This window comes from Mustela lutreola, chromosome 16 (assembly GCF_030435805.1).
Source record: "Mustela lutreola isolate mMusLut2 chromosome 16, mMusLut2.pri, whole genome shotgun sequence".
Lineage (NCBI taxonomy): Eukaryota > Metazoa > Chordata > Mammalia > Carnivora > Mustelidae > Mustela > Mustela lutreola.
In genome coordinates, this window is record NC_081305.1 from 45,920,063 (window position 1) to 45,943,028 (window position 22,966).

General features: G+C 57.3%; 3 protein-coding genes across 9 annotated transcripts in view; all 3 read right to left on the bottom strand.

Moving 5' to 3' along the window:
• Positions 1 to 83: 83 nt before the first annotated feature.
• TTC9B (tetratricopeptide repeat domain 9B) lies at positions 84 to 2,439 on the bottom strand. Its single transcript, XM_059150944.1, has 3 exons — positions 1,945 to 2,439; positions 1,225 to 1,407; positions 84 to 303 (listed from the first exon to the last, which is right to left on the bottom strand). The coding sequence occupies exons 1-3, from the start codon at positions 2,357 to 2,359 to the stop codon at positions 194 to 196; spliced, it is 708 nt and encodes a 235-aa protein (XP_059006927.1). The 5' UTR covers positions 2,360 to 2,439; the 3' UTR covers positions 84 to 193.
• A 2,349-nt stretch (positions 2,440 to 4,788) lies between these two features.
• On the bottom strand, positions 4,789 to 9,857 carry CCNP (cyclin P). 3 transcript variants are annotated; one of them, XM_059150942.1, is made up of 7 exons: positions 8,572 to 9,857; positions 8,210 to 8,404; positions 6,935 to 7,024; positions 6,698 to 6,853; positions 5,970 to 6,128; positions 5,683 to 5,834; positions 4,789 to 5,042 (listed from the first exon to the last, which is right to left on the bottom strand). In XM_059150942.1, exons 1-7 carry the CDS (start codon positions 8,575 to 8,577, stop codon positions 4,877 to 4,879), a joined length of 924 nt encoding a protein of 307 aa, XP_059006925.1. In that variant the 5' UTR covers positions 8,578 to 9,857; the 3' UTR covers positions 4,789 to 4,876. The 3 variants fall into 3 exon arrangements, with proteins under 3 accessions (XP_059006925.1, XP_059006924.1, XP_059006926.1); XM_059150941.1 differs by lacking the exon at positions 8,572 to 9,857 and having other exon boundaries at positions 8,210 to 8,565; XM_059150943.1 differs by lacking the exons at positions 5,970 to 6,128; positions 8,572 to 9,857 and having other exon boundaries at positions 8,210 to 8,565.
• Positions 9,858 to 11,696: 1,839 nt separating this feature from the next.
• The window catches only part of AKT2 (AKT serine/threonine kinase 2), a 47,246-nt gene continuing 35,976 nt past the window's right edge, over positions 11,697 to 22,966 (bottom strand). For 4 of the 5 annotated variants that reach the window (XM_059150919.1, XM_059150920.1, XM_059150921.1 and 1 more), the window contains 9 exons: positions 22,487 to 22,640; positions 21,927 to 22,058; positions 20,065 to 20,130; positions 18,933 to 19,001; positions 18,000 to 18,122; positions 16,687 to 16,815; positions 16,284 to 16,498; positions 15,540 to 15,642; positions 11,697 to 14,464 (listed from right to left, as the gene is read on the bottom strand). In XM_059150919.1, the coding sequence (XP_059006902.1) occupies positions 14,210 to 14,464; positions 15,540 to 15,642; positions 16,284 to 16,498; positions 16,687 to 16,815; positions 18,000 to 18,122; positions 18,933 to 19,001; positions 20,065 to 20,130; positions 21,927 to 22,058; positions 22,487 to 22,640 (1,246 nt within the window). In that variant the 3' untranslated portion in view covers positions 11,697 to 14,209. Of the gene's footprint in view, positions 14,465 to 15,539; positions 15,643 to 15,736; positions 15,825 to 16,283; positions 16,499 to 16,686; positions 16,816 to 17,999; positions 18,123 to 18,932; positions 19,002 to 20,064; positions 20,131 to 21,926; positions 22,059 to 22,486; positions 22,641 to 22,966 lie in introns of all 5 variants that reach the window. The other variant, XM_059150923.1, reaches the window with a different exon arrangement.

Genomic DNA, 22,966 nt, shown 5'->3' on the forward strand with positions numbered 1-22,966 from the left:
CTGAGCCTCTGGGTTTCCGAGATCCAGAGGGGGAAGCCCAGGCAGTCTGTCCCTGGGCCCCACAAGAACACCACACAAAGAGGTTACGGTCACCAGTGACAAGTGCTTTACCAGCAAACACATGAGTCAGGGGAAGTTACCCGGTGAGGTGGGTGTGGGGGGAGGGAAAGCAACCCCCCCCCCTTGGTTGGCCTTAGCCAACGACGTCCCGAGTCCCGGCCCCGGCCCCACTGTCTTCCCGCTGGAGGCTGCAACGGTTCATCTTCAGCTGAGTCAGCTGGATGTAGCGGAGGACATTGGTGTCTGTGGGGGAGGTGGGTACGGCGTTACCTGGGTGTCCAGGGACAGCCGGTGGCATCCACACCGCGGCCACTCACACTTCACCATGCCCAGCCTACAGCAGCTCCCCCTCACAGCCGCTCTTGCCAGAGTCCTCCAGAAGCCCCAGCCACAACAAGCGGAATGGGGGCCTTTCACACCTCCACACTTTAGCTTTTGCTGTGCCCTCCGCCAGAATGCCTCTGCTCAGACGCTGCTGTCATACTTCTGCCCACCCTCCCAAGAACATCTTCGAGATGTCTGTTCCCTCTAAACCTCTCACCGGGAAAACTGATGCTGCCTCTGCTCTCACAGCCCTGGCTGGGACCTATACCTGTTCTGCTCCCCTGTCACTGGCTCTCAACACAAGACTGATGCTGTGTCTGTCCCCTGTCCCCAACACCTCCCCCCAACTATGATGTCTTAGAGAGCAAACAACAAGCCTCCAGCTCTGCCAAGCCTCCCCCACCCGACCCCACCCCTGTGAATTTCTTAGCCCTGTCCACCCTGGGGTCTGCCTCCCAGCAAGTGCTCCACCAGCAGCGAGTGGGTGAAGAGGGTAATGATTAGGTGGGTGTGTGAATGGGTTAGTGAGTGGATGAATGAGAATGGGGGGTGGGTGGAGATAGGGGTGACTGAGTAGGGAGTGGCTGAGTAGGTGAGTGGGAGGTATAGATGAGTCAATGAATAGATGGGAGGTGGTTGGGTGAATGTCAGGGGAACATGGTGGGGGGAGGAGGGAGGTGAATGAATGGCGGTTGAGTGCCAGAGTGTAAGGAGTAGGTGGATGGAGAGGTAGATCCTGGGGAGGAGGCAGAGCCCTTCCTTGAAGCAGCTCTGCCCTGATCCTCGTGTTTCCTTGTTTTCTCTGCTCTAGCCCCTTTCCCTGCTTGGTCCGGCCCTCACCTGTGGGCTCCCGGCTGCGGGCCTCCTGCAGGTAGCGCAGTGCGCGTGCATAGTCGCCCAGGTGGTAGAAGGCAATGCCGGCGCGGTAGGTGGCCTTGAAGTTGCCCTGCTGCTTCTCCAGGACCTTGAGACAGTACTCGCGCACCCGTTCATAGTTCACCAGCTCCGACTGCAGCAGGCAGGCTGCGGGGACACCGGGGCCGGTGCTCGCAGAGCCTGGCGGCACCCCCAGACCTCACCTAACTGCTAGGAGCCCCCCAGCCCTTTCCGGTGACTGAGCCCTGGGTTAGGGATTGCTCAGGCCACCGGGGCCGCCGATCTTCTGACCAATCAGCATAGAGTCAATCTGCGCGGCCGCTAGAGGGCGCGAAAACACAGACAAGCGCTCGCGGGCGATTAACTGGGAAGTTTCTGCAGGGGAGAGGACTAAAGGCGATCTCAGGTGAGGGATGGGGCGTTGAATCGCTAATCCCGGATAAGATTTTCTCACCTGAGGTTCGCAGGTAACAGTTCAAAGCCCATTTCTTGCACCTCAGCTCTTCTATCCCTGTGTTCCCCTACACCCCCAACCCCTCTTCTTGATAAGCTCTGGGGTCTCCCTTCACAGACCCCAGATCTGGGCCCTTCCAGCCTCCAGCCCCCCGCCCAAGGCTTCACGATTGCCCCTCACTCCCCAACCCTCTCCGTATGCACCCTCTGCGCCCCACGACGGCCCCATACCCGTGAGAGAGTCATAACATTCCACCTCCGTATTCTCCACCAGGCGCCGCTGCTCCTCGCTGAGGCGGGCTGGCCCCGGGCTGCTGGAGGGCCCGGGGGCAGGGGCGGGCAGGCCTCCAGGGCGGGCCCCCTGAGCCGCCTTCAGCTGCAGCAGTGCCCGGTGATACTTGCCGATGGCTTCCCGGAACTTCTTCTCTCGGTAGCAGCGCTGGCCCTCCGCCTTGAACGCCACGGCGGCCCGCAGGCTGCTGTCGAGTGCCGCGCCCAGGGCCCCCGACGGCTCGGGGGCAGGGCTGGGACGAGCCGAGCCATGGCGGGGGCCCGGGCCCGGCGGGGAGAGGGCGGGAGGCGGGCGCGGTGGAGGCTCCGGGGCAGCGCTGAGCATCAGCACCGGGGACAGCGCGCCGCGCTGCATTGTGGGAAACTCCTGCGGCCGCCGCTGCAGCTACCGCATCGCCCCCCGCGGGGCCGGTCCCCACCCTTTCTCCGCCCCCGCACCTCCGGCAGCCGACTCCGCCTGCCCCCTATGGGTCTAGAGAAACCCCTCAGGACTTTCCCTTTCTATCCTCCAAATCAGCCCCAGCCTTAGTTCTCCAACCGGCCTCTCCCTTCTTCCCACTCCCCTTACTCCTACCCTCCTGCCTGTTCTCCTCCCCCCTGCCCAAAACTCCCACAGCTTTCTGGAAGGAAAACAAGTCTACGGGAAAAAGACGGAAGAGATCAACCTCGTGGAAAGCCGGTTTTCAGACCCTAGGCATTTCAGGGATTTAGATAAGAACACAGGTTATGGGGCTTGTGCTGCCCAGATTCAATTCCCTGCTTATAATTTCTCACTAGTGATAGTACTTGGGCAAATCACCCAAATTACCTGAAACTCTATATCCTCATCAGTAACATAGGACAATGATAGCAACCTGGAAACTCATTTGTTTATCTATACAGCAAACAAATATTCACTGATATTTCTTCTGTGCCCGGCTCTGGTCTGGGTGATGGTGGGAAAGAGCAGGGACTGAGAGAGCCTCAGCCCCTAGTCCAGCCGGGAGACAGACCACTGACCAGAGAGTGACAGCCCCAATGGTCTAGCCTGGGAAGCTCTGACAAAGTGGCCAGGGTGGGATGCATGGGGGAGGCACAACGGGATGTGAGGTGACTGCCTTAGACTGAGGTGGTGAGTGAAGGCTTCCTGGAGAAGGCAATAAATCAATGAACAAAAGAGACCTGCTTCTTGCCCTCCCCAAGCTCACTGCCTGGATAGGAAAAGCAGACAAGAGACGGCCCACAGTGAGTAGCACAAGAATACAAGAGTATACAGAAAAGGAATCACATGAGAAGCTTTTAGGAGAAAAACAGGGTGAATGAGATAGTTGATCTTCAACCTTCCTTAGCTGCTTACTTGGTGGTGGGAGCTCGGCTTCCCCCCTGCCTTCCTTTTGTGTGACCTGGGGATACCAAGTGAATTTACTTCAGAGTAGTTGTAGGGACCGAATTACGTTATGCAGATAAAGCAGCACAGGGCCTGGCACAGGAATGGACAAATTAACAACCCCTGTTTCTTCTCACCCAGGAGACTGGGAAGTGCGGGATCATAAGCTCTGGCTGGGTCAGCATCCAAGGACAGTTGTTGAAGGAATGAGTGGATGAATAACGTTCTGTGCTCTACATATTACCCACCTCCCCTGAATGCTGCAGGACCCTGGCTTGGGCCTCAGCCCCTAGCACCAAACTTAAATTTCCACTTTCCCCTCCCCTGCCACTGCATGTCCTCTTCCTGGAGGCCACATGGCGGGTCCCACCTGACAGGTCCAAACCGGAACACAGCACCTTTCATCCCAGTGGCAACATTTGCTTCTATCTCTTATTGAGCTTTCCCGAGTGACTCTCCCCCTCTCTAGTCCTCCAAGCGTGAACATCTCCAGGGCAAAAACTTCCTCCTCTCTTGTACCTCCAAACCTAGGCTTGATTAAGAATCTAATATTCTTTAGGTTTGAGTTCCTGAGATCACCTCAGGCCTGTTTCTAATTTAGAGAGTGTGGAGATCCATGGATTTGTAACAATTATTTTCTGAGCACTTACTAAATAGCTAGGTGCTGGGGGTTTGATAGAAACCGGGGACAAGTGTACCTAGCTCACACTCCCGCTTAGAGGCCGTGCTAGCAATTCCATAATACCTACTAGGTGTCAGGCCCGGTCCTAAAGCTCTACGTCTATATTAACTCACACCCTCCTCACACCTCTATGAGACCGGTGCTACAATTTATACCCATTCACACTGTGGCACTCTAGGGGTTAAGTAAATCAGATGCCATTAATAGAACAGTTGCTATCAAAGACCCATACTATCACAAACTCAGGACTCCCACAGGCCTGCATATGTTATGTGCTGGGCTTGTGCAACCATTAAAAAATATTGAATTAGTTGCTAATATATGGAAGCAGAGATACTTATGGAATTGTAGATTTTCAGCTTCACTTGAGCAAAATTTGAAAACTTGGCAACATCGAGGCAGCATTTCTTATGACTGGGATAGCTTCCCACAGTCCCCGTCCCTCCTAGTTTCTTCCCAACCCTGAACCCTGAGCCACTCAGGTTGCAGCATCTCTCCATTTATCTCCCCAGGCGTTTGCACTTGGGATCCTAGTTTTGGCTTGTCAAGCCGCGCTTGCGGACGTCCGCCAGTGCCCCCTGGCGGAGCGGCCAAGAATCTGCATCATATCTCCCAGCCGCCATTAAGGGACTCGGTAAAAAGCATCCAATCAGAAAGAGGAGAGGCCTGAGAAATGACCAATCAAAAACGAGAGAGGGGATGGAATTCACCCAATGAGAACAGAGAGCGCTCAGGATTAAAACAAAACAAAAACCCACACACCTCCTTTATTGACGTGGAAAACGGATACACACGGACAGTCTTTTTTGCTGGGGTCCCCGAGCTCAGGGAGACTCGGGCTGGGGGCGGCGGAGCAGGCGGGCGGCGGCGAGGCTGGTGCCCTGGCGCTGGGGCCGCGCGTACTTGAGAAAGATGGCGGCACGGCCGGGAGCGGGGCCTCGGAGCGCGGCGCGGGCCATGCACGGCTCGAGCGGGCGCAGCTCTGCGGGGCTGCGGCGGGAAGACGGAGAAACTAAGGCGGGGGCGGGAGCAAGGGCAGGGGTGAAGACGACCTGTCCTCGGAGCTGGGGGCGTGAGGCTGAGGAGTCGCGTTGACTGGGGTTCCCGAGGACCGTTCAGGGGCTCTCTCGAGCCAGTGGAGAGCCGGAACCTCGGGGAGGGACGGAGCGGATCTGAGGATGGACAGACATCCAGCTCTACCCCCCCCCGGGGGGGGGCGCTGGGCTGGGAGAAAAGGGGACTCACCCTGGCCTCCAGTGACATAGTTAACGGGGGTTGGGGGGGGACGGGAAGGACGCCCCTCTGGCAGCTGAAGCGAGCAGGGGAGCCGGGGGGATTCGAGGGTGGCAGACCTCTCATCCTCAACCCTGGAACGCAGCTAGGATCTTCCGAGGCCGGGAAGATCGTGCATCTTCTACCCAGAGGCAAGGGTCCCCAAATGTGGACAAACACCTCATTCTGACACCCCCCAAGACGGGGGGGGGGGCAGACATACCATTTTCTCTCACACCCAGAAAAGTCAAGTCTGGGCCCCGCCTCCCCGCCATGGTCTCTCATATCTGAGACAGGAAACACAGTGATCAAGAAAGTAGGTTCCTGTAGCCACAGAGGCGCTCCCCTGGGGCGGTACCTGTAAAGCGAGGGCTCGAGGCTGGAGCCCGCCCCTTCGAGCAAGCGGTGCGCCAGGCTCAGCGCCGCAGCTGCGCGCCGACCGGGCTCCCATCCTGCAGCCTCGGCCTCCAGCAGAGACAGTTCCAGAAAGTAGGTGGCAAGTAGCATCACCTGCCAAGCACCACCGCCCCCGCGGAGATCAGGCCACGTCCCTATCCCTGTACAGGCCACGTCCCTACCCGCGAGACATGCCCCCCTGCTCCCTTCCCCTCCACCTTGTTTCCCCCGCTCCGCCCGGCCCCGCACCTGGGGGCTGCTCCCGGCCAGCGCAGCCAGTAGCCCAAGGCAAAGTAGCGGGCCCGGGTGGTGCAACCGGAAATCCAAGCGGCTCAGGATGCGCCGCTCGGCACGCAGAAGCTCGGCCCGTGAGAAGGAGCCAGCGCCCAGGAGGCAGAGGGAGGCCGACTGCGGATGGCGGGGAAAGAGGTGGGAGAGTCTTGGATCCCGGCTGGTTGCTCCCTGCCCTGTAGAGCCTCGGATCGGCTCAGGCTCCATTCTGAACCTCGACTGCCTAGTCTGTAAAATGGGGCTATTGATCTGTTCTCTAGAAGCCATGAAGAGCACAGGCTTCAGAATCAGCAAGACCTGAGTTCGACTTCAAACCCTACCATTTTCACACCGTGTTTACATGGACCTTACTGAACACCTGAGACGGAGTTTCCTCGTTTGTAAAACGTACGTCAGGCAGCTGTGAGCAGGCACAGAGTTCTGATCAGGCAGGGACTATAACTAGTAAAGCGCTACAGAGACTAACTGTCCAAGCCTGAGTCCGAGTCCCACCTGCTTTGGACAAATGTCTTCCTCTCCCTGGGCCTCAGTCTCCTCCTCTGCTAAAGGGACACACTGGTAGCACTGGCCTATACAGATATGCTGGGATTCCAAGAATAGGCAAAGCGGCAGTCCGGCACACAGTAGGTGTTCTGTGACACAAGGAACAAGCGTTCCGCCTTCCCAACCCCCACTCGGGAAAGTACCTCGGGAAGCACGCACTCTTCCATTTTGCACGCCACGAACAGGCAGGCCACCCCCAGCAGCTGCAGGCGGTGTAGGCGCACTCGGCCGGCGCGCAGGTAGGAATCGAGCAGGTGCACCGCCAGGTAGAGCGTGTCCCCCGCCAGGCCCAGGTATTCCTAGGGAAGGGCGTGAGTGATCGATCACCAGCTTTCTAGGCTGCGATACGGGCTCAGCCCTGCCCCCTGGCGGTTACGTACGTGCACCTGGATCAGCCAGTCCACCACTAGCGCGCGCATCTCTGGGGTCACGGTCCGGGGCAGGGCCTTCCGCGGCAGAGAACGGCACACCTGCGGTTGGGCAGGGCGGACTCACTCTCCACACCTGTGCTCCAGCCCCAAGTGTAGCGGCCTCCCCGCTGGAGCACCACACTGAATGAAACTGGCCTCCAACGTCTACTCCAAATGTGCTTCTATTCCTTATCCCGCATTAGAGCCTTGGCCTTTGTTCTGGACGCCTCCCCAGTCCACCTTTCCAATCTGTAGCCCCCATGGCCAGGGCGCCTCCCGAGCATCTGCCCCTGCCCCCTGGCTTTCCAGACCACAAGCCGTCATCAACCCTTAACCCACCCTCCTCAGAGCACCCAGAAGGGTCTAAAATACAAAACTGGCCAAGAAACTCCCCAGCTTAAAACCCTTCCATGGCTTCCAGTATCCTCAGGAGAGAACCCTAATCCTCCCTCCAGAACTCTCTCTCAGGCGCTGCCCCCTGACACCAACACCATCTCTTCACCCTCTCCCTTCACAACCCATACTGCAGCTATACCAGCTTTCTCTAGTCCTAGACTAGGGCAGGCTCTTTCCTACCCCAGGGCCTTTGCACTTATGCACCATTCCCTCCACCTGGAATGGTCCTTCCCCAGCTCCTTGCACTGTTGAAACCTCAGCTCAAACTCCCTGGACTTTTCCTACACAGAATCCTCCCGGCGTGCATCCTGCTCTCTGTCAGCACTTTATGGTTCCCGTAGCGTTTTGAGTCTGGAGATAGCTGGTGTTTCCTTGTGTGTTCTGTCCGTTTGCCTCCTTAGACTGCTGGCACCACAAGGGCAGGGAATTTCTCTCTGGATCATGCCCATACCTCAGTTCTCACAGAGTCCCTGGCTGGGGAGAGAGGCTCCCTACTTCGGTCTCTTTAACAACTTTATCCCTGCAGTATGTCCTCGGACAGTGCCTGTCCAGCACAGGTACCTGCACTTTGGTCTCCTTTCCATTATTACCGCCTACGTTTGCTTGGTTGTTACAATGAGAGCAGACTATGTTGTTCATCACTGCATCCCCGGGTCCTAGAATATGCTCTAGCACATTTGTTAATAAATTGCGAAGTGTTTGTGAAGGAATCCGTGTGAGGGACGAGTATAAGGGGCTGCAAGCAGGTGGGAGTTCGGGAAGGCTCGTGGAGTGGGGGTTGGGCGAGCGGCCAGATCTCCCCTCCTCTAACTGGAACCAAATCCCTCCGGTGCCCTCTGGGGGGCTCACCATGACTTCAGCGAAGATGTCCCCGGCGTACTCGCGCTCTCCCTCCAGCCCCAGAGCGCTCAGCGCCTCCGCCAGCCCCGGTGGCGCGCACGGCCCAGGGGGCCTCTCCTGGCGTCCTGGAGACACACTTGTGTCCTCGGGGATCCTGTCGGGGCCTGGGGCGCTCGGAGGGTCGGGGGACGCGGCGTCGGGACTCTGCAAGGGAGAGCGGTGGGGGTCAGCGGCTGAAGAGAAGCCTGAGGCGGGACGCTGGCTGCTGCGTCCCACCAGCATCCTCCACGCCGGCGTCGGGGGACCAAGCCGAGGGCTCCTCTTCCTCCTGGAGCGAAGGACCCTCCGCGGGCGCTTTAAATTGTGCCTACACGCATGCGCGCTGAGCTAGCCTCTCCCGGGCAGGTGCAGAGGTGATGGCGAATGCTATGCAGGTTGGCTCTGGCCCCTCCGAACCTAAAGTCAGGCAGCTGGAGTCAAATCCTCTTCCTGCTACTTACTGCACGATCGGAACCAGCCCCTCCTAGGCTCCCTTTCCTCAGCTATAAAGTAAGGATTGTTTCAAAACTAAGACAAATGACCAGCGATGGGCCTGGACTAGTGCAGAGACCTCCTCACTGCTCCCTGCTTCCCATCCTCCTCGGTTTGTTCCCCCTCACGCCAAGCAGCCAGAAGGGATCCTGTGCACACCCAAGTCAGATCGCACTCTGCCTCCCTTCAGAACTCTATTGTGGTTCCCATCTCCCTCAACTGGAAAGCCCACAAGGTCCTTTATTACCCTTCCACCCAACCCCACACACCTTTGAGTTCATCTCCCAACCTTCTCCCCAACTCGGCTGTCTCCTGCCACACCAGCACCCTGGCTCATTCTCACGCAGACCAGGCACACTTCTACCTCAGGGCCTTTGCGCTGGCTGTTTCCCTTGCCTGAAATTCTCCTCTCCCAGAGATCCCTCATTTAAGGTATTTACTCAGATGCTACCTTCCTTGTGAAAAAGGCTATCCTGAGAATTTCCCATCACCATTCTTTGTACCTTACTCTCTCCTTAGCACTTACTGCCTGATCTTATTTACTGTCTCCCTCCTGATGAGACTGTTAACCCCAGGAGGGCAAGGCTTGTCTGGTGTTTTGTTTTGATTGCTGTATTCCCAGCGCCTAGAACAGAGTTTGGCACACAGCAGGTACTCGAGAAATATTTGTTGGATGAGTAAGTGAACAGGCAGCACATAACTTAGAAACGGTGGCCTGAAAGGGCCTGAGGTGGTGATGTTGGAGTGAAACCTGAAAGGCAAGGGGCCAGGAATGCAAAGGGAGGGGAGAATATTCCAAGGGGTGGGAGTGGCGTGAGCAAAGACACGGAGCTAGGAAAGGGATTGCTGTTTTCAGGCACTGGGGGGTCAGCAAGGCTGTTAAAGTGAGCAGAGGAATGTGAGACGCCAAACCAATGACTTTCTGTCACACTTAGAGTAACACCCAAACTCCTTACCTTGGCCACAAGGTCCCTTCGGCCCACTGTTACCTCTCTAACTCCATTTCCTTCTGTTTTCCCCCTCCCTCATTCCCTTTGATACACCCTGGCCTCTTTCCATTCCTCCAAACACATCCAGCACCTGCTGGCCTCAGGGCCTTTGTGTTTGCTGTTCCCTTTGCTTCAGCACTTGATCAAACGTAGATACCTACATTTTCTGAGAATCTCTATACAAGATACTAACCTCAAAGGGAAAGCAGTAACTTTACAGTGAGGACACCTGACAGACACCGTAAGCAAGAGTTGGAAGTCCTCACCAGTCACGGGACAGAATCTCATGTGCCTCTTTGACAGGAGGCAGGGAGAAGGGCACGGCATTTCTGACTTCCTATCAAAGGTAGCTTGACTAGAACCGTGAGGAAACGTCAGGCCACAAACCTTAACTAAGGGACATTCTGTGAAATAAGTGCCCTGTAGGCTTCAGACCTGACAACCGAATGCAACAGGAGTCATCAGCCAAGTGACTGTTCCCTCGTGTACAAGGACAGGAGTGGGACCTTTAGTCAAATTTTATAAAGATCTTCCAGGACAGGGTTGTTTCAGTACTCGCCTCCTGACCTGGAAAACTGAACTTTGGTCATGCAAGACAATGTTCTTGCTTCAAGTAGGATATGTGAACACGGAAGGGGAGAAGGAGGGAGTGCGCAGGGAGTGTCACAGGAACCCATGTGAAGGGTCAATGAGAACACTTTGTATTTTAAGGTCAAATTTTATAGTACGTTTACGGGAAGCTACAAAGAGAGAATAGAGTTTCCCTACAACCCAAACCTACTTTCCCCTGTAACATCCCAGTGTAGTACATTTGTCACAACCATGGACCAACTGGGACAGCATCCTCATCACCTGTAAAGGGCACTTCCTGCCAACAGGAATTACAGGGTTGTTGTTGACCCTGATCACCTCACATAACGTGTCAGGTTTCTTCACGGAAAAGTTGCTTCCCCCCTTCTTATACTGTCTCCTTTGGAAGGAAGTCACTTTGCAGCCTACATGTAAGGGGGGGGTGCACCCCCTTCCTGGAGGCACAGCACCTACAGAAATTACCTGGAAGTCTGTTCGGATCCATCTGTTCCCACCATTTACCGTTGACCTCCGTCCGAACTCACAGATCATGATCTCTGCATATAAGCCAGTGCTATCCTATTTCTTTTGCTGCTCCAAGTTCTCTCAGCCCAGCAGGAGCACTTTCCACAGGCCCCTGAGTCCCTTCTCATGCCCCCCATCGAGGAGGCTCTGCCTTGCCAGCTTCTGAGCGGGTCCTCACTTCAGGGCACTACATGGCGCTCCGCACCTTGAATCATGTTTAGTATTGTTCTTTTTGGAAGTTTTCTGCTCCAAGCCTGCACGTGCAATTATTTTAAAAATAAAGGTAAGAATATGTGAATCAGCACACTCTGGAAAGCTAACAGACACGTATTAAATTCCAGCCACCCTGAAATGCAGGTGACAAAAGCACGGGAAAGCTGCATCATTATAGTTTATGCCAGCACTGTCAGGAAAACTAAAAAACTTCTGCAGACAGTCAATTCTTGTCCACTGGGAGTGGCTGGATCAGTTAAGAGACCTCTGCAGCATGTTGGCGACGAGGTCCCTGACATACAGGAAGAGATCTCAGAGGCTCTCATTTTTATCAGTGACCAACACACCCCATTAATAATGTCCGTCTCCAGGCAGGAAGCCAGAAAGATGCGGCAGGTGCAGCCTAGACACTTGGCATTAACTGGGAGGCAAGTCGCGCCTAACCCAAACCAAACCAAACCAAACCGAAGGGAAAGAGCCTTTTTTCTGATGCTCCGTGCACCTGCACAGGGAGGAAATGAGCGAGCACCAGGGGGAGCGCTGGGGACCTGGGATCCAGGCGCATCTCCACGTTGCCGGCTCCCTCAGCTCCAGCGTTGCTCATGTTATTTACACAACACACAAAGTTTCCCACGAGCACAACAAAAGATGACTCACCTCCTCAAAACTAGTTTCCAATTGATAAAATTTTATTATTAAAATGCTCCCACCTGAAAGTCCCTTCGGGAGAAGTTCTACAGAAGGAAGCACCACTACGGCCAAGGAGCTACGTTTGCCAGAGGGAAGTGGAGCGTCAGCCTGTGGGCCCCCGCACCGGGGACCCAGGGGCCGCGAGGGGACCCAGCGGGCTGAGGTAGACTCAGGATGCCCCCCAACAGAGAGCAAGGTGAGTGACATCCACCCCAGGGGCTTCAACTGAGGCTTTTCTCTAGAAGTTTCTCTGCTACTGGTCTTACGACTGCCAGGGCATCCTTTTGTTACCAAATAAATAATAAAGTCGATGTGAAGTGAGAAAAAGCCACGTGTTCCCTGGGCCTTGGCTGCAGCAAACGCAGATTCGCTGAATCTGACTCTTCTGCTACCCTCAATCAGGGTCTCTGAGACCACATCTGTGAAGCCCCAACCCGTCCGGAAAGTCTGACGTTCAATTCACCAGGGCCACGCCCATCCTAGTCCCCAGATGGGAGCAGACTGAGCTAAGCACGGGAACCCCAGGGTAAAGGGGGCAGCCGTCAGGACCCCAGTCTGTGAGGGCTGTAACCAGAAATGCCCCCAGCTGATAGCCATCGCGACTCCTGTTCACACACCAAGGTTGTATTGGAATTTGGGGGCCTTAAGGCTCCCTGGTATAACCTAAGTGGGGAGAAGAGGATATGCAGGCAGTGCCCAGCACCAGGGCGCAAGGGCCCTCGCAGAGAACCCGCTCCCTCACGCTCAATTCCAGGGCTCAGTGGTGCCTTGAGCACCCTCCTCGTTCAGAGCCACCAACCCGACCACCCCACCCTCGTGCTCCCCCTTTCCACCCAGGCAGCTTCTGAAGACCTGGTCCCCAGGTCTCAGCCTGCCACACCCGCATGCCCCAGGAAGCGTCTCAAGTCCCTCAGTGGCTCCCGCTGCAGGGGCGCCCACCCCGACAGCCAGGACAAGCGCAGGTCCAGGTGCCCAGGTCCCGGGAGCAGGTCAGCCAGGGCCAGGCTCCGCAGGCAAGGAAGGGCCCAGGGTGGCGGGCCTCGGTCTGAAACGAGTGTCTTTATTGCTTGTACCGTACAAATGGGAGGAATGGGGAAGGCCAGTGGGGAGGACAGAGAATTGTCAGATAAATGACATACACACACAGAAAGGAAAAAGACCCCCCACCCACCCAAACCAACCCTCACCCCACTCTAGGATGTCTCTCTCTGAACTACCTAGTACAGGAGGTGGGGCAGGGAGATCAAAGCCACAACTAAATTCCACACACCCAGAGATGTTGGTGGGGAGAGAGGCTGGGCAGCAAATGGATCCCAGGTGTGGCTCCCCCACCAGGCCAGCACCCTTCCCCTGTGGGATGAAATGCTGGGGCTGAGGATAGGGCCCAAGCATGCATGCACACACACACACACACACACACACACACACACACACACTCAAGGCCGGGACACACTTGCCCTGACACACACATACCGAACACACATGCACACACACACCCATATGCACCCAAGTCCCAGATGCATGGGGCCATCCAGACACAGGCTGACACACGCACACGCAAGCCCACAGCAGTGACACACGTTCACCTTAAGGCTGCAGAACGTGGGGCCCAGGGAGGGGGAGGGAGGGTGGGAGGGGCCCTGGAGCCTCCCCTGATCAGAGGCCACCCCCCCCAGTACGTACCAGAGAACCCCACTCCCACCCCCTTTGACCCCAGTCCACAGGGCCCAATACTGTCTCGGTGCGAGATGTGTAACAGCTGGAGCTGGCACCCTCCGCCCCCCGGCAGCCAGAAGGGGGTGATCCCAACCCCCATCCTTGTCAAGGGTTGGGGCCGGGCCCGGGGCCCTGCAGGAGTTAAGGCCAGCCGGAAGGAAGCCCTGGTAAGGCACAGGACTGGGTGGTGGGGAGGCTCAGTCCCTAAATGTCCCTCCTGCCTCATCCACAGGGTCAGGAGAGCAGCTTGGGAGGCTGGGGAAGGCAGAGCAAGGAGGCAGTACCCATCCCCGGGGCCTTCCTCATGCCCCCTGGGGTAGACTGGGCCCCACCTACACGAGGAATTCCCCAACCCCCAACCCCACAGCTTCCAAAGCCCCCCCCCCCCCACCGCCTGTCCCTGGACATTATTGCTTTGCTGCCCCTATGGGGGGAGGGGCCGGACCGCCAGCGCCAGGCCGCGCTGAGCCCAACAGCACCAGGGCACTGTCCGCAGGGCGTCGTGTCCCAAGAGATGTCCCACAGGAAGGCAGCCTCTGACCAGGGCAGCGGCACAGGGACAGGCTGGCTGCAGGCATCAGGCCAGAAATCTGGGCAGGACCCGCAGCTCCACATGGTGCCCTATGCTGGGGCTTGTGTTGATTAAAAACCGGAATCTCTCCAACTGCCCGAAGCTGGTCCTGGGGCAGCTAGTGGAGTCTCCCAAATCCTGGTCTGGGCACCAAGGTGAGGACAGGACAGGATCCTGGAGGTGGGGCCACCAGGACCGCCGAGGTCAGTTTGGCAGAGGGCTGAAAAAACTGGAAATGGGGGTGAGCAGGTGAGGGATGGGGATGCAAACAAAAAAAGGCAAAATAAAAAGTTTAAAAACAAAGAGACAAGCCCCCAGGGCGGTGAAGGCAGCCGTTTGAGCATCCTGCAGCGGAGTCAGCGGCGGTGGGCGGCTCTGCTCACTCGCGGATGCTGGCTGAGTAGGAGAACTGGGGAAAGTGGGTCCGCTGGTCCAGTTCGAGGGAGCCCAGGCTGTCATCTGTGGGGGACAGGTGGAGGTGAATTGGGGAGAACCGGCCTGCAGAGGACCCAGCACCCCAAGTGCACTTCCTGAGGTGGGTAAGGGGGCCCGGCCTCAGGAAGGAATACAGGTAGCATGAACCCCAACTGGCACAGGTCCCCCCCACCCCGCCCCCAGAGCCTGGCCCACAGGCCCCACAGGCTGCTCCCTCTGCAAACTTCACTCTCCCCTCTGGCGCCCCCCTCTGGTCTAGCCCAGACCTCCCCCCACCACACCGGCTGCCCCTGCTGCCCTGCCAGTCCAGCCTCCATGTGCAGCCAGAGGAACTCTGTAAATCCCAGAGGCAGCCCTACCCCTTCTTGCACCAAACCTTTCCTGCCTCCCCAGGGACAATACCAAACCTTTCCTGCCTGCATCGGGGACAATACGCAAGTCCCTGTTCCTCCCAGAGGCCCCCAAGATCCTCTTGCTCTGGGCCCCACCCCCCTCCATCCCTCAGATGCGCTGGCCTCTGCAACACTCCCACTCCTGGACTCCATTCCCTCATGCCATTCCTTCTGCTCAGCTGCCACGTCTCCTCCTCCTGACTTGCAGACCAAGTCAGGCATTTCCTCTGGGTCCCCCAGTCCCTGAGCTCCTACACCTTAGACCTGGACACTCTGAGCTGTTGCCCCACCTGGCCCGAAGCTCCCTCAAGGCAGGGCCAGGGTTGTCTCAGTCACTGGAAGGTCCCCAGCACAACCCAGCAATGGCTGAGTAACAGCAAGAACTCAAACAGGAGCAGAGGCAATGCACCAATCAGGCCCCAAAGACCTGGGCAACTTGAAAAGACAGCTGTGACTGTGCCATCCTGGCCCTGACAGCTTCCTGTGTGCCACCCGAGCTCTGGAACGTGCCGTGGCTGATGGCTCCCAGTGACCCTCACTGGGTCCAAAGGTGCCGAGCCCAATGGCAGAAAGCCCTGCGAGCAAACTGCAGCCAAACTGCCTGGACATGGCGCGGGGCCCATGAGCTTCCTCCCCGGAACAGGTCAAGGGCAGGCCCCACCCCTGCACACCCAGCCAGGCCCCGCAAGGGAGGGCCAGACACTCACAGCGGTCCGGGGGCGTGATTGTGATGGACTGGGCGGTAAACTCATCGTCAAAGTACCTCGTGTCGACCTCAGAGGTGACCTGAGGTTTGAAGGGTGGCAGAAGCTATGGAGGAAAGGAGCCCAGACTCAGGACCCTGGGGTCAGGAGACCTGGCCAAGGCCACCCTCGAGCGGGAGCCAGCGGGTGGCAGGGCTCACCTTCTTCTGCACCACGTCCTGCCAGCTGACGCTGACGAAGAACCTGTGCTCCATGACCTCCCTGGCGTCGCTGGGCCCCCCGCCGAGCCTGGGCAGAGATGGCCATGAGCACCAGCCTCCCAGGCCCTTGGCTTCTGCGAGAGAGGCTTTCGGTGCAGGCCCTGAACAACTTTAATGGATCTGTCCCGGCCACAGACCACACGGCAGAGGAGGAAACCGTGGCTTGGGGGTGGGGGTGGGGGCTCACGGGCCCAGGGTCAGAGCCAGGGAGCCTGCAACCTGGACTCCAAGTCCAGAACGGGAGACAGGAGGGCAGGCTGAGCCACCCTCAGCCAGACTCAGGGCTGCCCTGTCTCTGAGCATCCCCCAAGAACAAGGTGGCGCGGGCACAGCACTAAGGACAAGCCCAGCCCCAAGAGCGCCCTCCCTGGGGGCCTGCATCAGGGACAATACGCAGGCATGCGCCTGTGACTCAGCCCCCTTCAGGCCAAGGGGACAGTGGCAGCAGGTGGCCTTGGGCTGGGCAGGAACAAACTCCAGCCCTCACCTCTGCTTGGGGTCCTTCTTAAGCAGCCCAGCAAGCAGGGACTTGGCCTCAGGGCTGAGTGTGCGCGGGAAGCGGATCTCTTCCATGAGGATGAGCTCGAAGAGGCGCTCGTGGTCCTGGTTGTAGAAGGGCAGGCGACCGCACATCATCTCGTACATGACCACGCCCAGCCCCCACCAGTCCACCGCGCGGCCGTAGTCGTTGTCCTCCAGCACCTGGGCAAGGAGGGGCAATGAGGGGCCAGGTCCACAGCCCTGGGGCCACTGGGCTCACAGGGACCCAAGGGGGGCCATCTAAGGAATGTGAGTCTGTCCTCACAGGGTCTGAGCTAAGGAAACCACACAGGTCTGAGAGCCCCTCCTCCCTCGGCCTCACCCGCCCGGGGACCTCCAGCCCCAGGCACCTCAGGTGCCAGGTACTCGGGCGTCCCACAAAAGGTTTTCATGGTGGCCCCGTCACTGATGCCTTCTTTGCATAGGCCGAAGTCCGTGATCTTTATGTGGCCATCTTTGTCCAGCATGAGGTTTTCCAGCTGTAGGAAAAGGAAAAGTCAGCGTATCAGGGTCATGTCTTCCCAAGGCTTTGCACCCCCTGGAACCCCACAGGCCCCAGGAAGGCTCTGGCCTGGGGTGATAGTTGTCATGGCCGGGGCTCCAGACCGATCACGGGGCATACCCCCAGCAAAACGTTAAGCCCTTGCGGCTCAGAGGGAGGCCACGCCCAGGGCAGCTGGAAAAAAAGCCAAGGTAGAGAAAGATGGGAGACAGGCCCTGCCTACCTGCTGCCCCCATGGGCTACAGCTTCCCAGGCTGGCATCACTAGTGAGCAACACTTGCTTTCTTCCTGCATTTTTTTTTTTTTTTTAAAGTAAGCTCTAGGCCCAATATGAGGCTTGAACTCCCAACCCCAAGATCAGGAGACGCATGCTCTGCCCACTGAGCCAGCCAGATGTCCTTCTTCCTCCACTTTTAACTAAACTTAACACAAACGGGCAATATAACGGGCCTGCGTGGAAGCTCCACCAGTTCAAGAAACCATCCCAGACCCCAGAACCAAACCCCATGTACCCCTTCCTTGTTATGAACCATCCTCGCAACTGAAGACAAACTCTAGTCCTCCACTCTTCTTTATAGTTTCCCCACCTAAGGACGCCCCTATAACATGTGGTCCATCCTGGCTTCCGCTCCACATGAGCCTGGGAGGTGCATGTGCATGGCCACGGGGCCGCAGTTCTCTTGGTACCGGCTGTGCAGAGCCTTCCAACCAGTCCCAGACAGTGGAGTGTGGGGCTGCTTCCAGCCTGGGGCTCGTGTGAACTGTGTGCCAGCAGTGTGGGTGCACCCAGGCTCTGAGGGAGACACAGGGACATGCTCTGGCCGTGCATAACCCCAGGGCAGAATGGCGGGCCCACAGGGCGTGCGGACAGTCGGCGCTGGTGGATTCTGCAGAACCATCTCCTACAGTGCTTGGATAAATACACCCACCCCTCCCCAGCCCCCCTCTCCCTGCATGGAGGTGTGTGTTCACCAGGGGCCCCAAAGGGCCCCCAAGGCCACTGAAGCAGGCGGGTCGGCATCCCACAGCAAGGTGGACTCAGGAACACGCAGGTAGATAGACCCTCTGCAGAGGAGGAGGTCCGGGGCTGAGGGCCTGGGTCCAGCCTCCCTGGTGTGAGCTCCGCAGGTGCCACGGGCCAGGAGACAGGTGCACGCTCACCTTGATGTCACGGTACACCACGTCCCTCGAGTGCAGATACTCAAGGGCAGAGACGATCTCCGCGCCGTAGAAGCGAGCCCGCTCCTCTGTGAAGACACGCTCCCGGGACAGGTGGAAAAACAGCTGCAGGAGGGAGGAGGGGCAGGAACTCATACGTCGGCCCAGAGGAGTGAAACCCAGGATGCCGCCCACTGGCCCCCAACCTCCAGCCCAGTGCCATGGCGACACCTACTCCCCGAAACTGCAAGTGACAGCGGGAGGAACCAAGTGAGAGATGATGAGAAGGGATGAGCTCACCAGGAGGAAAACATGGAGTGGGGCATGAAGAGCGAAGGACAGTCAGGAAGCATCAAGGGGAGAGTCAGGAGGGACAGAGTGTGGGGACGGGGGAACGGAACAGTGAGCAAGAACACGCAAGAACACAGGTCATGAGCAAGGGACAATAAGCCATGAGAACAATGGGACAGATGAAGCCCACTGTCAGGAGCCAGCGGCTGACACCTGTGTGCAGGGAGAAGGCTGTGAGGGATGAGGAGCAGGTGACAGCCCAGTGAACATGAGTGGCGGCCTCCACCCAGCAGGAGAGCATGGACCAGCCTGCGTGACCCCCTCCCCATACATTTTCCTTGCCACCTTATAGAACGCACTCCAGAGCATGCTGGCCACCCACCCCGCAGCCCTCCATACTCTCAGCACCTGCGTGTGCACCCTACCCCCAACTCACTAGCTGGGTGAACTTGGGCAAGCCACTTAACCTCTCTGGGCCTCAGTTTCCCCGTCTGTGAAATGGAGGTGATGATGTCTGCCTCAAGGGTTGGGCGGTGACATTCAGCAAGGTCCCTGCCACCCCCACTGTCTCACTCATGGCTCCCCTCCGCTACCCTGACGCTTGGGAAGGAGACATGGGAAGCTGGCAGGGGGCCTGCTGCTCACCTCGCCACCATTGGCGTACTCCATCACGAAACACAGGCGGTCATGGGTCTGGAAGGCGTACTTCAGGGCCTGTGGGGCAGGAAAACGGCCAGGGAGGGAGGTGGGAAGAAGGTAGGCTCTCTGCTGATTCCGCAAGCACACCCCCCGCCCCCGACCCTTGTAGCCAGGGCTCAAACTTCAGCTTTACCTTGGGGTACATGAGTGAGCTTGTGTTACATGAGTGAGCTTGTGGCCCTGAGAGCAGGGAAAGGGTTACTGGGCTGAAGGATGCTGTCTTCAGCCTTCAACGAAACTTCTGAGAGGTGCAGCCAGGGAGACATTCAGTTTTGAGCAACTCAGAGCTGTTTCACCTCTCTCCACAGATGTGTTGCATGCACACGCGCACACACACGTTTGCTGGCTGGGAGTCGGCAGTGGCTTGAGAGCCAACCGCGAAGATAAGGATGCACAAGTGATCTGCCCAATAAACAGTAGTTCTCACTATGCTCTAAGGAGTCCTTACAGAAAGTTCCTCAAAGAACCCTTGAGTGACCCCTCTGCTCGTGACAAGTCTTCTATTCTCTGTCTGCTACATCAAAGTACCTCATAGAATTTCATTTGAACAAGTGCCATGGCTTAATACAACACCTGGACAGCAGCTAAGCTAAGGAAATGACCCATCCTATAAGCCATCTTCCACCTGGTCCATTTAACTGATGGCTGCTGGCCTCGATGGAGACTGCAGCCCACAGAGGTGTCTCCTCAGACTAAGCTGACAGCAGCACAAGAATACATCTCCTTCTAGGACTATATTTAAACAAAGAAACAAAAAAACAATGTTCCTACTCTGACCAGCTGGGCTAAATGCATCTAACTCATGAACAGCAGCTCTCCTGGAACCATCTTGTAATGTGGTATCATCAGTCAGCCGAAACACTGCTGTGAAGCCACCATCTGTGAAGAAGCTGCCAAACCTGGGGTTTGGTTCAGGCCATTTGGGGAGCCCAACACCATCTGGCCCTGACCACCTGGCTGACACGAAATCCATGCTTCAAGGTGGCGGGGTTGGGCTCTTTTCCTGAGCCCCGCTGGAAGCAGGCCTCTCATGCGCACAGGGAGGCCAGGCCCTGCCTGAGAGGGAAGTAGCACTCACGGTGAGGAACGGGTGCCTGGTGTTCTGGAGGACCCGGCTCTCGGTGACCGTGTGGGCGACTTCATCCTGCAGAGAGAGGCTGGGTGAGGGGCTGGCGGGCAACACCACACCTGCACCCGCCCTCAGCTCAGGGATGGGGGTGCAGTGCTTCAGGGAAATGCACTTCCATTCCTAACTGCTCCACAGAGAAAGGCAGACTATCATCTGCAAACCAGAATTAAATTACAGCCCCATGGGCACCTGGGTGGCTCAGTGGGTTAAGCGTCTGACTCTTGGTTTCGGCTCAGATCATGACCTCACGGGCTGTGAGACTGAGACTGAGCCCCGTACTCAGCGGCGAGTCTGCTTGAAGATTCTCTTCCTCTGCTCCTTCCCCCACTCCCGCTTTCTCTCTCAAATAAATAATCTTTAAAAAAAAAAAAAGAAAAAAGAAAAATGCCCCAGACAAGGCCCATCATGGCTCACTTTCAAAGCACCGAGGCGAGAAGTTGATAGGGACTTTATGACAGAGGGCTCGAGCTGTCACCTGCGGAACCTACCAGGCAAGTTTAGCATCTCTAAGAAGGGAGAAGCAGTCCCTATAACACCCTGAAGGTGACCCTGCAGGCAGTGGGAATCACCCCTGCAAGTGCTGCTGCTGAACAAAGGAAGAAAAGCTGATCAGGGCTCTACCCCGGGGAGCAGCGGTTCACGGTGCGTCCCCACAATGGCAGCATCATGTGGCCCAGGAACTTGGGAGAAATGCAAATTCTCAGACCCCTCCCAGACCCACCCAATCAGACACATGGGGGTGGGCCTGGCATGGGCTTCACAGGCCCTGCAGGCCACTTGATACCACTCAAGTGTGGTATCTGCTGAAAATCCTATACCGCCTGCAGCATGGGGACACCGGCTCTTCCCGGGGCTGAGTCCATCCCCAGGGGACACGCGATGATGATGTCTGATGACATTCTTGACAGTCACGACTTGGTGCTAGTGGCTCTAGGGGTGAAGGCCAGGGTGCAGCTACTCCTCCTGCGTGCACTGGACAGCCCCGCTGTAGAGAATGATCTGGCCCTGAAGACCAACAGTGCTGAGGCTGAGGAAGCCTGACTTCGGGGGACGGGCAGCTTTGCTGGAGGAGACCAGAGCTCCATTAAAGGCTTCAAAATCTTTAGCTGTTAAAGATCTGAATCTAAGTATATATGGGTTTGAGGCACCTGGAGAGATCAGCTGGTGAAGCAGCTGCCTTTGGCTCAGGTCCTAATCCCTGGGTCCTGGGATCAAACCCCGCATCGGACTTCCTGCTCAGTGGGGAGCCTGCTTCTACCTCTCCCTCTGCACCCCCCAGGTTGTGTGCTCGCTTGCTCTCTTACTCGCTCGCTCTCAAAATTAAATAAATAAAATCTTAAAGTATCTGTGGGTGAAATTATACAATGTCTAGAACATGCCTTAAGATACTCCAGGGCAAACAAAGGGGAGGGCAGACTAATGAAATAAGACGGGCCAGACACTGACAACTACTGAAGGTGGATGTCAGCTACGTGGGAACCCACTGTGTTTACTTTTCTCTTAAATACTTGGTGTATGTCAGGAACTTGCCCTTTTAAAAACTTTAAAGGGAGAGAAAGAGGAACAGAATTCCATTCTGGTCCAGCCTCCTATGGAGAGGCCCTGAGCCACGCCCCCTGCCACAGGGCCTCCCCGCTGGCCCATTCTGTGGCCAAGAGACCTGCCTTCAGGCCCTGACAGCGCCCACTGGGTGAGGCCTAGTCAGACACTCCACCCTAGTCCCTTGTGCGCCCGGAGGGCAGGGTGAGGTGGGCCTCAGGCTCCCTGAAGGCACAGGTGGCCAGCCAGCAGCAGCCCCCGGGGGCACCCACCTTGGCGATGATAACTTCCTTCCGCAGGATCTTCATGGCATAGTACCGGCCGCTGGCCTTCTCTCGCACCAGAATCACTTTGCCAAAGGTGCCCTTGCCCAGAAGTTTGAGATAGTCGAAGTCATTCATGGTCTGCCCCGGAGAGGGAGAGAGTGTCAATGCTTGGCACATGGCCCATGGGAGGACATTTTAACAAAGAGAAAAGGAAAATCAAAGGACACTGTTGCCAAAAGGCTTGGGCATAAGCAGGAAGGGAGGCTTTGGGTAGCAACTCTTTGCTCCGAAGTGGCCTTCAGACGGGGCTCTCCCAGGCAGGGGGCCCCCGGGAGGGTCCAACATGGGGGCAGACAGGTCTTCGAGGTCACTGAGGATGTGGCTGCCCCTCCCTCCAGGGTCAAAGAGCAGCCCTGGGGAACCTACACCTGTGTATCAGCCATCCCACAGGGCAGTCCCGGAGGGTCCCGGCCGTGCCCCTGCGCGCTCTGTAGGAAACCAAGGGCAGCAGGGCCAGTGTTGGTGGGGGTGCTCCCAGACAGGCTGCCTGCCCCTCCAGCACTTACCACCTTGGCCCGGGCCTTGCTAACTGCCACTTCCATCTCCTCAGCCGCAGAAGGGTCGCTGGGGGAGCCACACTTATAGTCCATGGGGTCCTCCCCTGGGCCCCGCTGCTTGAGGCTGTTGGCGACCATCTGAATGGCTCGCATCCACTCTTCCCTGCGAGGGACAGGTCACAAGAGCCATGAGTCCCAGGGAGCCTGGGCAGGAAGGACTGAGCCCCATCCCCTCCAATGGGAGCAAATGACCCAACACCTTTGAGCATTCTGGCAAGATATGTCTGAGCTGGCGGGGAGCCAACCGGTCAGGACTGACATTTTGCAGATCCTCTGGCTGCAGTGGGTAAGAGAGGGCAAGAGTAGAACGAGGACAGAGACTGAATCTATGTGCCAGGAGAGGCCTGGTCTGAGGGCCACCTGAAGTGAGCAGTAATTCAATGACCAAAGAGGGGAGACCACCTTTCTTCACAGCCCCTTGAAAATAAA